General features: G+C 36.1%; 1 protein-coding gene and 1 long non-coding RNA gene across 5 annotated transcripts in view; both read left to right on the top strand.

Annotated features, from left to right (window-relative positions):
- The window catches only part of LOC138404586 (uncharacterized), a 172165-nt gene that overhangs the window by 135030 nt on the left and 23288 nt on the right, over window positions 1-13847 (top strand). The gene's annotated exons all lie outside the window — the stretch shown is intronic.
- Window positions 22-13847, top strand: part of Flo1 (flotillin-1) — a 37114-nt gene continuing 23288 nt past the window's right edge. For all 4 annotated transcript variants that reach the window (XM_034983240.2, XM_069509090.1, XM_034983239.2 and 1 more), the window contains exons 1-7: window positions 22-221; window positions 1435-1601; window positions 3934-4113; window positions 4438-4521; window positions 11475-11693; window positions 12207-12367; window positions 13312-13420. In XM_034983240.2, the coding sequence (XP_034839131.1) occupies window positions 170-221; window positions 1435-1601; window positions 3934-4113; window positions 4438-4521; window positions 11475-11693; window positions 12207-12367; window positions 13312-13420 (972 nt within the window). In that variant the 5' untranslated portion in view covers window positions 22-169. The remainder of the gene's footprint in view (window positions 222-1434; window positions 1602-3933; window positions 4114-4437; window positions 4522-11474; window positions 11694-12206; window positions 12368-13311; window positions 13421-13847) is intronic.

Genomic DNA, 13847 nt, shown 5'->3' with positions numbered 1-13847 from the left:
ACAGATTAATAGAGGATACTACGCTCGTGTCTTTGACTTTGATACCTCTATCATTCCCTCAGAAGCCGATTTTTGTTTTGATTTTTAAGTTTAAGGTGTTTTGTAGTTTCATTAGTTTGATTTAAATAGAATTTATTTAGCTATTTGATTTGCCAAAAAAATAGCGAAGATGACCTGGGGTTTCGTTACTTGTGGGCCAAATGAGGCGCTTGTAGTATCGGGTAAGTCGTCTTTACTCTTTGCTTATGTGCCACAGTAATTATTAAGGCGAACGAAATTAATTAGTGCTATGAACTAAGTAAGGACTTTATTAAGAACAATCTGTATTAGTGGCGCTTGCGATGGTTGTATAGAATATGGACTGCGATATCTTTTGACTGCTTTCTAACCTCGCCGCATTTTTGACTGAAATAACTGACTGACCTATTACAGTCTGTGTTTTCTTATTTTTCATCTTTTGTTTAGCTTTAACGTAATTTACCTAACTAATGCTCATTATGTAAGCAGGGAATCTAAATAGCAGTTAAGTTTGTGTGTCTACTAACTATTTGCTTAGTAGATTCCTTCCTAGTAATCAACATCATTTAAAGCTTTTAACGGGGATGGTTTATTTATTCAACACATTTTATAGATTTCCTATTCTATAGACACCTAATCTATAGAATAGGAAAACTGAACGTAAGAAGCAAATGATATAATGAAATAATATTACATTTTAAAATTATTGAAAATTAGCTAATAGAAATAAATACTAGATAGTAATTTTACTGTTGTGGCTACTTATTACTTAGATTAAATGCATATAAAACATTACTGTGACTGACATACAACTCTAACTGCTAAACCTAAAGATTTGAAATCTGGAGAAAATTTTCCTAGAGCACCTTTCGGGTGCACTGAAGGATTTTGTTATATTCCAACAGAATATTTTGAAAAAAATTAGCAAAGTGAGAATCAGACTCGTCCACCAAGGTTTTTGTAGAAAAACAAAAAGTTACCAGGTTAAATTAATCAATCATTGCAAAAACAAGTCCCTTCTTAAATAATTAAAAAGTAACACAGAATAGAATAGAATAGAATTTATTTTATTCAAGTGGACTTATTACAAGTGCTTTTGAATCGTTAACTAGTTTAATTTACCACTGGTTCGGAATGCCGTTCCTACCGAGAAGAACCAGCAAGAAACTCGGCGGTTGCTCTTTTCAAGTCATCAATTTATATTATTATACCATACTGTACAAGCAATTGCAGCCCTGTGCATTGCTAGAGCGAATCAAATCCAAGCTTTCTTATCATTTACATAGTCTTCAACTGTATAATATGCTATAATACTACTAGATGTAGAACAGTCATAGTTGAAAGTCTAACAGATTAGGTATTATCTTTTTATCAATTTGAAAACGAGTCAATAGAGAAGTGAATATTTTTACACAGGATGCTGCTACTCGAAACCTCTCCTTGTGCCTGGTGGCAGGGCATTTGTGTGGCCTGCTGTGCAACGTGTCCAACGGATATCTCTCAATACTATGACACTGCAGGTTGAATCTCCTACAGTCTATACAAGCCAGGGTGTACCCATATCTGTCACTGGCATTGCACAGGTATGTTTACATGAAACTCATTTTACACATTTAAATGACCTTCATAATTCATATGTTACCAACGACTGCTCTCATATTTCGGCCACATCATACGGCAGGGGGATAACAGTTTAGAAAAGCTAATAGTGACGGGCAATACAGACGGCAAAAGAGCGAGGCCACTCACCAACTCACCACCTAGGTGGTCAGACCAGTTAAAGGGATCCAGCAGGTGTGGATTTTATCACATAGTGAAAATGGCCACCAACAGAAGCCGGTAGAAACAGATAATCCAGTCAAGGGAAGTTAGCCAGGCTCACAATCTTAAGCAATGAAGGAACGACTGGAGAGAGAGATGACCTTCAGGTCTTATAAGGGAAGTCTCAGGTTCAATTTCAGGCTGGAGCAGCTTGGGAGTTTATAAAATGTCTCTAGTATGGTCTGGTGAAAGTCTTCAGCCGTAGCTAGCTACCAGCAAGACAGGTGGTTAAGCAAATTAGTGTTCAGGCTTAACACAGTGTAGAAACCGATTAGAAATATGGGCTTACCATGAGAGTGCAGTCAAAGACTAACTTATGTGTTTTATTGGTATTTAAATATATATATATATATATATATAACAGAAAAACAAATATGGTTGACTTATTAGTCATCATCATCATGATCAACCCATAGCCGGCTTACTACAGAGCACGGGTAACTGTACTCAGTATGAGGACGGTTTGGACCACCACGACCACCATAGACCACCACGCTTGCCAAGTGCGGATTGGTGGACTTCACACACCTTTGAGAACTCTCAGGCATGCAGGCTTCCTCACGATGTTTTTCTTTGACATCCGCCTCCTATTCGGGAGGTTGGGGATTTGATTATGGGCATGCACCTCTAACTTTTCTGATTTAAGTGCATTTTAAGAAAGTAAATATCACTCTCGCTTTAATGGTGAATTACTTATTAGTATTACATTTCTTTTATTAAAAGTTATGCCCCCTTTGCCTAGGAGTATTAGTCATAGTCATGTCACTCTCAGAATAATTCTCAATAAAAATTATACCGGATATATTACATTAGTCACTCCAGATATATAAAATGAGCCATCAATTTTAAGGAGAGTGCTGTCGCCTAAAACAGGTGTATACCTAGCTTAGGGACAGTCAATTTTTCTGTATACCTACCTACTTAACAAATTGGTTTGTTATTATGTATTTTATGTATTAGTTCCCGTAAGTAAGTATGTTTAAGTGTACCTATGTTTGATCAATAAATAATAATTTAATTTAATTTTAATTTAAAAGATAACAGTAAATAGGCAGACTGTCCGATTTCAAATGAACCTTGTGTGTCTGCTTTATAAGTTTATAGACTGAACAACAGTAATATGTAGTATCCTTACCAGCTAAAGTGACTGATTAAGCCATACTTCTAGTTATCCATAGAGACAAGCATAAATTGAGTTAGCGAAGCTGTGATCAAAGTAAAATCCACTCTATAGTTGGGTAATAAAGCACAATTTCTCTTCTAAATGTGTAACCGACAACTGTGTTTTTCCTTATGGAACAATGAGCATTCAGAGTATGAGTAGTCAAATTTTGACCCAATCATTCCTTGAAGAACAATCGATCATAATATTATAATAATTTATTCTGAGATGGTTTTATGTTATAATAAAATTATAATTATTTATCAGATACACTGTATAGGACTGATTGATAAATAAAATAATATGTAATTCATCCATTAATTTTTATTATAAGTAAGCTCCTCTTTCTTTCAACTTTGTCTTCCTCAAATTCTAGTTAGTCTGTGACTGTGTCTATTAATTTTCCCTTTATACTGAACCCATTTCGATAAAACTTAACACATTGTTTAAGTCGTCTTATATGGATTTGTATTAAAAACGGAACCCTTATAAAATTACTTTGCTGTCTGTCTTATCTGTCCATGTGTAACAGACCTTTTTCTCAGAGATGACATGAAGTTGAAATTGATACTTAAGGTCAATCAAACGAGCCGCAGGAAGCTTGATTCAGGTAAGGCAAGACTGTGACGTGTGAAAATCTTCACAAGATACGTATACTTAGTCTGCGACAGGTCGAGATGGCAATGGCAGTCGGGGGGACGCCCCGTACACCTGCACGTCACCCACGCTCGCCCCCATTGAGTTAGTGCGGGGGTGTGCGGGGCGTTCCCTCCCCGATTGTCATCTATACTATATATGTCCTGCAGTGGACGTCTATCGGTTAATGATGATGATGATGATAATAAATATTTTTGATTGCATTATTAATAAGTTCATTACTGCTTTGTGTTTTACAACATTAATTAGTCTTATTAATTGTAATCTATTTTTAGGTAAAGATCCAAGGTCAAAATGCTGAGATGTTGCTCTCAGCTTGCGAGCAGTTTCTCGGCAAGTCTGAGCAGGAGATCCAACATATAGCCCTTGTGACTCTCGAAGGTCACCAGCGTGCTATTATGGGGTCTATGACTGTGGAGGAAATATATAAAGATCGGAAGATTTTCTCCAAAAAGGTATGGTTTCATTTTATTTAATCCATTGTTGATCTTTAATATTTAAGTAATTATTATTGTTGTCTGCAATTTCGTCTGCTCAGAATTGCCTCTGTAATATATACTGTCAAGTCAAGAGTGAATCTTGTAGGCAAGCACGCTGCATCTTAGGCTGCATCATCACTTCTGACAGCAGGTCTGATTGTGGCCAAGCGCTAGTCTATAAAAAAATTATAGCCCAAATTCCAGTTTACATGGCTGTGCGTTGATAGATCAGTCAGTCAGTTAGGACAAGTCTTTTAGGTATACGTATATATTATTATTATTAGTTTTTATCCATTCAAGGTATTTGAAGTGGCTTCAAGTGATCTGATAAATATGGGAATCACCGTTGTTTCGTACACACTCAAGGATATTAGAGATGAAGAGGTAAGTGTACTTTATCATGTATCATTTTTCATAAAATTTTATCTATATCATCCTGTCGTATATTTTATTATTAGCTTACATTAAAATTCAACCTCTTATAAGGCGACCCAAACTTAACTTTGGAAGGCACCTATGTAAAAAATAAAATGATCACTAATCGCGCTTTTGTTGATTAAATATTATGAAGGAAAATGAAAAGACATTACGTCTAAAATTGAGCCAAAAATGGTATAGTCCGTACAAAGTAACTCCTCACGCGCACTTTAACTCTTTGGGCAACTGTCATGTCAAAAGTACGGTTCACCCTCAGAACAAGGACTATTAGAAGTAGCCCTATTGTGACACTTACTGTTAGAGCGAGATAGCTAAATGCATTTAAGCTCTTGTTAGAATGTGACAAAATGATTATGTTTTGTCCATATCACCGTGGCCACTTTTGTTTGTTTGTCAAAATGTATTTGTACGTGAGTATTTGACAAACAACGTGAAGTGTAGAAGAAATGACATTTCACAAGTAAGAAAATCTGCTTGAGCGAGAGGGACTGAGTGGGCCACGCTAGTTGCAAATCTGGACATATCTGTGGGTTCACCTCTAAAATAACGACTAAAATTGCACTTTTGACACATAAAGTTAAAATGGCGCGTGAGGAGTTAAAGTTAATGCGTTTAACTTATGATTATTGTTTGAAAAATTGCCAAAATATTATTATCATTGAGCTAATGAAGATATTTGGTTGATGACATTATATCTTACTCAAAATTTTCTATTCTGATAGCGATAAAAAATGAGGTTCATTAATAGATTTATAATATATGAAAGTCATAAAATTAAATTTGGGGCATCTTTTCTATCATGTTTATGTTGTATGTTTATCAATATAAAAACAGTTTATAATGTTTTATTTATAATTTTTTTTTGTTACATGCATGCTTTATTTATCTTAATATGTAATTAGGGTGCCATAATATACGATTAATAGGCTAGTTGACACTTTTTTTAAGTAGGTCTTAAATGGCTAATATTTGTCCTATTAGATCAAAAAAATTAACACTATATTTTTTTGCGCCCTAAAAACCGTAAAACTTTAATTTAAAAATATTTTTTTCTTAGACAGGTGAAAACACTGTCGGCCATGTTTGGCCGATAGATTATCTGTGCTCTGACGTCATGCATTTGTAAACAACAGCATAACCTCCCAAAGTTTAATAAACATGACTTCTATACTAGTTTACATGAAAAATATAGTAATTATCGTTATTGTATCATCCGAGAATGTAAAAAAACGCATCGATAAAGACCACAGGAAAGTTGTGGATTAGAGTGCCCAGTGAAATAAATATACGTAACACGCGAAGACTTGCTTAAAGGGATCCTACATGACTAACGACTGCAACCCAAATTTATTTTTGCAAAGATCACTTTGTTGTAAGTCTTACTTAATAACTTATTCAATTTATAAAGAGAAAACGATAATTTTTTACGTATACTATGAGTTTTTAGAAATATATAAAAACTAGCTTATGCTCGTGACTTCGCCCGCGTGGACTTCATAAATTTCAAACCCCCATTTAACCCACTCAGGGGTGGAATTTCAAAAAATCCTTTCCTAGTGGATACCTTCTCTTTACCTACAAAGAACACACCCACCAAATTTCATGTATCTAGGACCAGCTGTCTAGATGTTTAGGCTGTGCGTTGATATATAAGTTAGTCAGTCAGGACTTTAAATTTTATATATGGATACTACGTTAGTCCACGCGTGACATAGGGATGACATTTCTTTGTTTACATATTGAATGACGTCACATCATGGCTGACAGCGTTTTCTGCGTTTCAAAGAAAAATAAAAACTGTATTTTTTTAAATTGGATTTATATATCCATCCTGCGTCTTTAATAATTGTTATTGATATATTTCGTTGTCTTAAGCAAAATACTATAATAAATAATCATTTATTGGGCGAAATTAGATATGAGTCAAGTAGCCTATTATTAAAAACGTATAAAGTAAAAAGTTTACTACATACATTTGGTTATCACGTTAGATGTTTTTGATAATTACAATAATTATTTGAAAATAATTTTCTATTTTGTCAGGGAGCTAAGGTATGTAAATAATTTACTCATTTTTTGTGTTGACAAACAAACAATGCTTTATAAGGATCACGTTTTTTTCACCTTCATTAAACTGTAGCACAGCTTGTGGATCCATCATTTAAGACTAGCTCATATATGTGGCTATCCTAGCATTGTTAAGCTCCTGCATACTAATGTTATAAATGCGGAAGTGCGTCTGACTGTCTGTCTGCTGCCAGCTTTTCATGGTTCAACCGTTTAACCGATTATGACGAAATTTGGTACAGAGATAGCTTACATCCTGGACAAGGGTGTACTTTTCGTATTAGAAAAGGAAAATGTTCCCACAGGATTTTTGAAAACCGAAATCTTCGTTGAAATATTGAGAGCATCCATCTTTTTGGTTTAGGCTTGCAGCCCGGGGATGAATACAGACTTTTAATCTTGAGATCTTTGGTTTCACAGAGCTCCCACAAGATTTAAAAAAAAAATCACGTATGTAGTTACGGGCATTATTTATTTGGTACAGGGATAGCTTGCATCCCGGACTAGGATATAAGCTACTTGTTATCCTGGAAAATCAAGTAGTTCTCACGGGATTTTTAACCACGCAGACGAAATCGCGGGCATCATCTGGTTATGTAATATGCTGAAAAAAGATGCATTTACAATTTATTTACCATATGCTTTATTAGATGAGAAAACATTAAATGTGTCATTAAAAGCACTCAGCGCTATTTAATGTAGGTACTGTTGTTGATAACAGATATTTGATGACATCAGCCAGATCCCTGTAGATCAATACAAACTGCGTCAAAACTTCGGGGCCGACCATAAAATACGTACGATAAAGTAGGCAGGGCGGGCTACATTGCCTGCCGTGATCTATGTCGAGGGTAGGGAGGGGTTGAATGAACCATGACGTCATGGCCTCAATCCATACTAATATTATATGAATTCGGAATTTTGTTTGTTTGTTTCTTCTATCCGCCTCATATACAAAAACAACTAAGTAGGTACCTATACTTTTTATTTCGCGGAAACAAAGAATTAACGTGGGATTAAAAAAATACTTGAATCCACGTGGAAAGAGTCACGGTATATTCAATTCGCGGTTTCCTATGAACAAATATTATATTTCTATTCTACCCTTTTACGGAAACTATGAATACGGTTCAATATCTACCTATAATAGGATGTTCAAAAACAATGAACGTAACATCGACTATAAAATTACTTTAGTACCCCTAGGTTGAATGTCGTTTACACATCATAAAACTACATTGTCGTTTTTCGCTTTAATAAGACCCTACATAAGACCTACATATATGAATTTTATTATAAAAGCCTAATGCTTCCCTAGTGAAATTTTCATTTATTGAAAGTTGTTGTCAAAAATGGTAAAGCAATTCTATAGTCATCGTCATCATCATGATCAACCTATTGCCGGCTCACTACTGACATGCGTAGGTATGGGTCGCCTCTCAGAGAAGGCTTTTGGCCATAGTCTACCACACTGGCCAAGTGCGGATTGGTATAGACTTCATACACCCTTGTGAATATTATGGAGAACTCGCAAGCATGCAGGTTTTCTCACGACGTTTATGTTCGACGTTAAGGCAAATGATATTTAATATATTGAAACGCACATAACTCCGAAAAGTTAGAGGTGCGTACCAGCTAGGATCGAACCCCAGAGCCCCCGAACTAGGAGGCCTATGCGACGTCTTAATCACTAGGCTATCACCGCTTATCATATTATGGTCGACTATACATATTTATTTTATCTCTATATATAAAAATGAATCGCTGAATGTGTTGCTAAGCGCAAGTCTCGAGAACAGCTGAACCGATTTTGCTAATTCTTTTTTATAATATTCCTTGAAGTGCGAAGATGGTTCTTACGGAGAAAAAAATTTAAAAAATTGCCTGAAAAAGTCTAAAAACAACACTTTTCTATATTCCCATACAAAAAATTCGTAATAATACTTAAAAGTCAATTTGAACGTTAATACCATACCATAAAGTTTAAGTGTTAGTGGAGGGGTTCCGGGAAGGCAAAACAATTGAGTGACGTTAATATCGTATTAATATTAATGTCAATATTTGTCAATATTTATACGATGGTAACATTAGTCAAAAATTGTCTGTGGAAAATAAATAAAGAATCGACTGCTAGGCGGTACGAAGTTCGCCGGGTCAGCTAGTATATACCTACATAATTATGTCACATTGCGGTCGTTTGATATGATTAAACCACAAATGGCCGAATACTAGAACGTCAATTACTTTTTAAGGTCATCTTGAATACGTGCCTTCTATGTTTGCTGTATGGTTCTTGTAAATGTATGGCCAAATAGTTCAACAAAATGCATCACATATAATACAATTAGTTAGATCAGATAACAAAACTGGTTTCGGTTATACATTTTACAAATTCTATGTCATCTTGTTTAATGCATAATATATGTATTCATTAATTTTATATACACCGATTAAGGATTTGACCCTATTGTTTTATATTAAAATAACTTATAGTTACAACCTGTTTTGTGAGCCTTTTCAATAATATAACGTAGAATTAAATAAAGTTATCGGTAAGGTTTAGGATAAATCTCCCGCCTCTGATACAAAAGCTAAATGAAAATGGCCTGTCTCTGATAAAAGACATGATAAAATTATTATATCTCGTTATTATAGTATCAATTCTTATCAAGTTGACATAATATAAAACAAAATATGTTTCTTTCTTCAAGGTGATCTCGAAAATATTCAGTCACACTCATTGCTCAGAGTGGTTTATTTTTAAGACATGGAAGGCTTATTCACGTACTCGTAGTCTAAATACTGATAAGTTACATTTCATCCCGTTTTTACTTGTAGAAAGTAGTTACATTTTTATCTATAAAGTGTAATCAGAAATTTAAAAGGGTGGCTGCACTGAAAGTTTTTGGAATAAAAAATCTATTAATTCACAGTAATTATATAAAAGCACTTTTGTTTTTTTAATTTTTTTTGACGCACTTTGTGATTTTTAATTTGCTGGCTCAGCGACATAAAGTGGATTTTAGACACTTCACGTCAGTCGGCTTTTCCGGGGGCTAGCAGGTCTTTGCACGCTTCTTCCACTTAACGATACCTGGGGCATCTTATAGAGAGTTCCCCTATTGGACAATCCAATTTTGCTCTTCATTCTTCTTACTGCACGGTCCTCTCCCATCCTTTCTAGTTGTCTTACAAAGGCACCAGCGGAGTCACGTAAATTTATTCTCTAATTATTTTGGGTTCGACCAGCAGTTCTTCATTCTCCCGGTTCTTCTTCTGCCTCCAGTTGCCGTCATCGCATGGTATTCCGGGAAAAAATACTTTCCGCGACTAACAGCCGTACTCAGAGTCGCTTAATCGTTACTTAAGTTTAATCTCTCACATAAATCTGTCTCGTTTTAACTCAATCTTAAGTAACGATTAGCGACTTTGAGTACATCCGTAAGACCTTATTCTCCCCTTTTTGTGAAACCTATACCAAAATGGGGCTGAATGTGATTTTGTAATATTATAAGAATATCTTGTTATTCTATTTCAAAGGCAAGAGAGCTGTTTTAGAATCGACGACAAAAAAAATAACTGCTCAAATGTAATTCTTTATTTTTAAGAATGGAAAATAATAAATTAATGAGGACCTACAAGGCGAGTAGTTAGGGATATTCTGATAAAGGTGGAAGTAATGATTAAACAATCCTGGGAGTAGTTGATTCCCGCAACTTTCAGTGCGCTCTGGTTTGGTCGTAGCATTTATTCATACATAATATGAGTAGATGTATGCTTTCGCTTTAGTCGTTCTTAGCGTACTTTTATTTTTTCGATTACAATTTAACGTTCATTGAACATAGTTCTTTTCCTTTTATTGAATTGATTTAAAAGCTGCATTTGATAGTTTTCTGTTTTCCGTGTTTAATAATATAAGCTGTTCTTCATTCGTTCAAGAATGTATTGTGTATTTATAATGGCACACGATTTGTGATAAACATGTGTATTTAATATGATATGATAATACGAGTGTGTTATGTTAGTGAGTGTTATATATAAAACATGATCGTTTAAATGTCAGCTTGTTTCACTAAACTTGTAGATAGTTTGAATGAAATATGAGGGTATCTCGACGATACGTTTTAGTGCACATTGATACGAAGTAGAAGTAAGTAAACGAACGCGTTTCGATCCAACATTAAATGCGATCAAGTTAAAATTCCTGAACAAAATACTAAAAATCCATTGGGGTTTTAATTTCTCTTTTCTCCAAACTTATGGCATTTAGCAAAAAAATAATCAAACTTGATCATATTTAATATTGGAGACTTGCATCGGGCCAATCTACGATTACGTACGATTCTTATAATCTCGCCACTTAAGTATACTGTCAGCTTTTTCATACGTGCGAAATTCCGGCCGGAATTTAGGCAATGCGTTATAACGGTTCATGGCATCTCTTTTTAGAAGTAGGACTACCTTATGCTCGCGACTTCGTCCGCGTGGACTTTCAAAAACCCTATTTTATCCCCTTAGGGGTTGAATTTTCAAAAATCCTTAGCGGGTGTCTTCGTCATAATAGCTATCTGCGTGCCAAATTTCCGCCCGATCCGTCCTTGAGCTGTGCGTTGATAGATCAGTCAGTCAGTCAGCCAGTCAGCTTTTCCATTTATATATATATAGATATGAGATATATATGTGGTCTTATATTACAAAATTATCTACCGGAATTTCGAAACGGATTGATTTATATCATTGCCGGTAGTGTCGTTCGATGTTTCGACTAGAACTCTTACTTAGTGGAGATCATGTTCGTGGTATAATATCTAATTGTATCTTTTGTTTCATAGGGATATTTAAAAGCTCTGGGTATGGCTCGCACTGCGGAAGTGAAGAGAGACGCGCGTATAGGCGAGGCAGAGGCGCAAGCCGAGGCAACAATTAAGGAGGCCATGGCAGAGGAACAGCGGATGGCGGCCAGATTCATCAACGATACGGAAATCGCCAAGGCGCAAAGGGACTTCGAACTGAAAAAGGCTGCGTACGACGTTGAAGTGCAAACTAAAAAGGTAAACATTTTTGGATCCAATTCCTTGCTGAAGGGTTATTGCCCGCCTGTGTATGTATGTATGAATATTCTTTATTGCACCACAAAGCGCAAAATACCAAGCAACGGCTTTATGATTAAACTCCAAGTCCCAACTCTTCAACCTTGATGATGCAGGTACAGCTCTCATCAACCACAAGAATTCAGGAACTATTGATTGTGATAAAAGCCCGCTGATTTGGGAACCTCTTTTTTGAAAGACGTTTAAAAATCGACGGAGTTTTAGCCATCAGCCTTTAAAGAGATTAGTTATCTGCTATCTTATAATATTATGTATATGTGCACAAACACATTTCTCTATCCCCTTACATTTGTAGCCTGAAGGGAGAGTAATCTTCTTAGCTTGAATCTCTGAGATGGACATAGTCTACTTTTTATCCCGTAAAATTAAAGAGTTCCCACGGGAATTTAAAAAACCTTAAGCCACGCGTACAAAGTCGCGGGCATCGTCTAATAGGTTAATATTATTATCCAGGCCGAAGCAGAGATGGCGTACGAGTTGCAAGCAGCGAAGACCAAACAGCGCATCAAGGAGGAACAGATGCAAATCGCTGTGGTGGAGCGTTCTCAAGAGATCAACGTGCAGAAGTGGGAGGTGCAGCGGCGAGAGAAAGAACTCGAGGCGACCATACGCAGGTAACTAAAAATATTTGAGGGAACAACTGTTTTTTTTTTTAAATGAAAGAATATTAGCCATGTTAAATGACTAATATTCCCCTTTCCTCTCCAACTAAGCGTCAGGCTTGTGCTAGGAGTAGGTACGACAATAGTGCAACGGGCGGGGTTTGAACCGTCGACCTTTCGGTTTTCAGTCCACTCCTTTACCAGTTAAGCTATTGAGGCTTTTAATTAAAATTGAGAGAGAGGGTTAAGACCTTATTTTGCTCGACGTCTTTCGATTTCATTGGTGTTATCTCTGAATTCGGGGATGACCACATTCATACCCTGCTCAGGAAGACAAGCTAATAGGGAAGTAAGAAACCGCACGTCATCGGTCTCACTCAACTAACGGACATAGGATACTGAACGTATCCTGCGACCAAAATGTCATTCTTAACTGACTCTCGTAAACAAATACCCTACAAAAATACAATTAAGAGTTTTAATAACAACGTTATGTTGTATTCAAAAAGGGGAGAAAATTGCAGGGTAATCAGTAGGTAGGAACTGATAATAATGTCAACACGGGTACTCGTGAATGTATTATTAAAGTCAGTAAATAGCATCCAGCCAGAGTTTGATTTCGTTTCGCTTTAACATTCCTCCTGAAATCAACCTGATCATGTGATAACTAACAGCTAGCGATTATATAGTATAATAGCCCGCGACTTCGACCGCGTGGATTTAGGTTTTTAAAAATCCTGTGGGAACTCTTTGATTTTGCGGAGTTAAAAGTAGCCTATGTCCTGCCCCGGGATGCAAGCTATCTCTTTACTAAATTTCATCAAAATCGGTTAAACGGATGAACTGTGAAAAGCTAGCAGACAGACAGACACACTTTCACATTTATAATATTAGTATGGAAGTATGGATTATATGAAAGAAGTATTATACCTAATATATAAGTATTACATCTGCAGACCTGCGGAGGCAGAAAAGTTCAAGCTCGAGAAGCTGGCTGAAGCGCACAGACTGAAGACAGTACTCGAGGCAGAGGCCGAAGCTGAGGCCGTCAAGGTTCGCGGTGAGGTAAGTTGTCCACACCATTCTATCCGTTGTCCAGCGGTGGACATACGCCCTTTCCAGAGTGCGCCACCAAACACAGTCCTCCGCCTCACTCATCTGTCCACTTTCTGGCACCTTCTTGAGGCCGTCAGTCTATACTAGGTAGCTATGCCAAAACGATCGTCACCATCGTATCAGTTTGTGAGTGCATGCCTTGCGTTTTGCCTACATCCTGTCCTCAGCCTTCCTCATCCAGCCGCATCTAAAACGATTAATTTTATTTATTAGGAATCTTACTGCCGTTCAATATTTTTAGTTTTTACAAATAATATAAATATTAATAAAATCTAAATAATCTAAATAAGGTAAATAATTTCCAAAACAAATAAATAAACCTTTAGAAGAAGATAGCGGATTTGTCTCTACAAATCCGCTATCTTCTTCTAAAGGT

Source organism: Maniola hyperantus, chromosome Z, assembly GCF_902806685.2.
Source record: "Maniola hyperantus chromosome Z, iAphHyp1.2, whole genome shotgun sequence".
Classification (NCBI taxonomy): Eukaryota; Metazoa; Arthropoda; class Insecta; order Lepidoptera; family Nymphalidae; genus Maniola; species Maniola hyperantus.
Note: the sequence above shows the minus strand (reverse complement) of the source record. Positions and strands in the feature narration are given on the sequence as shown.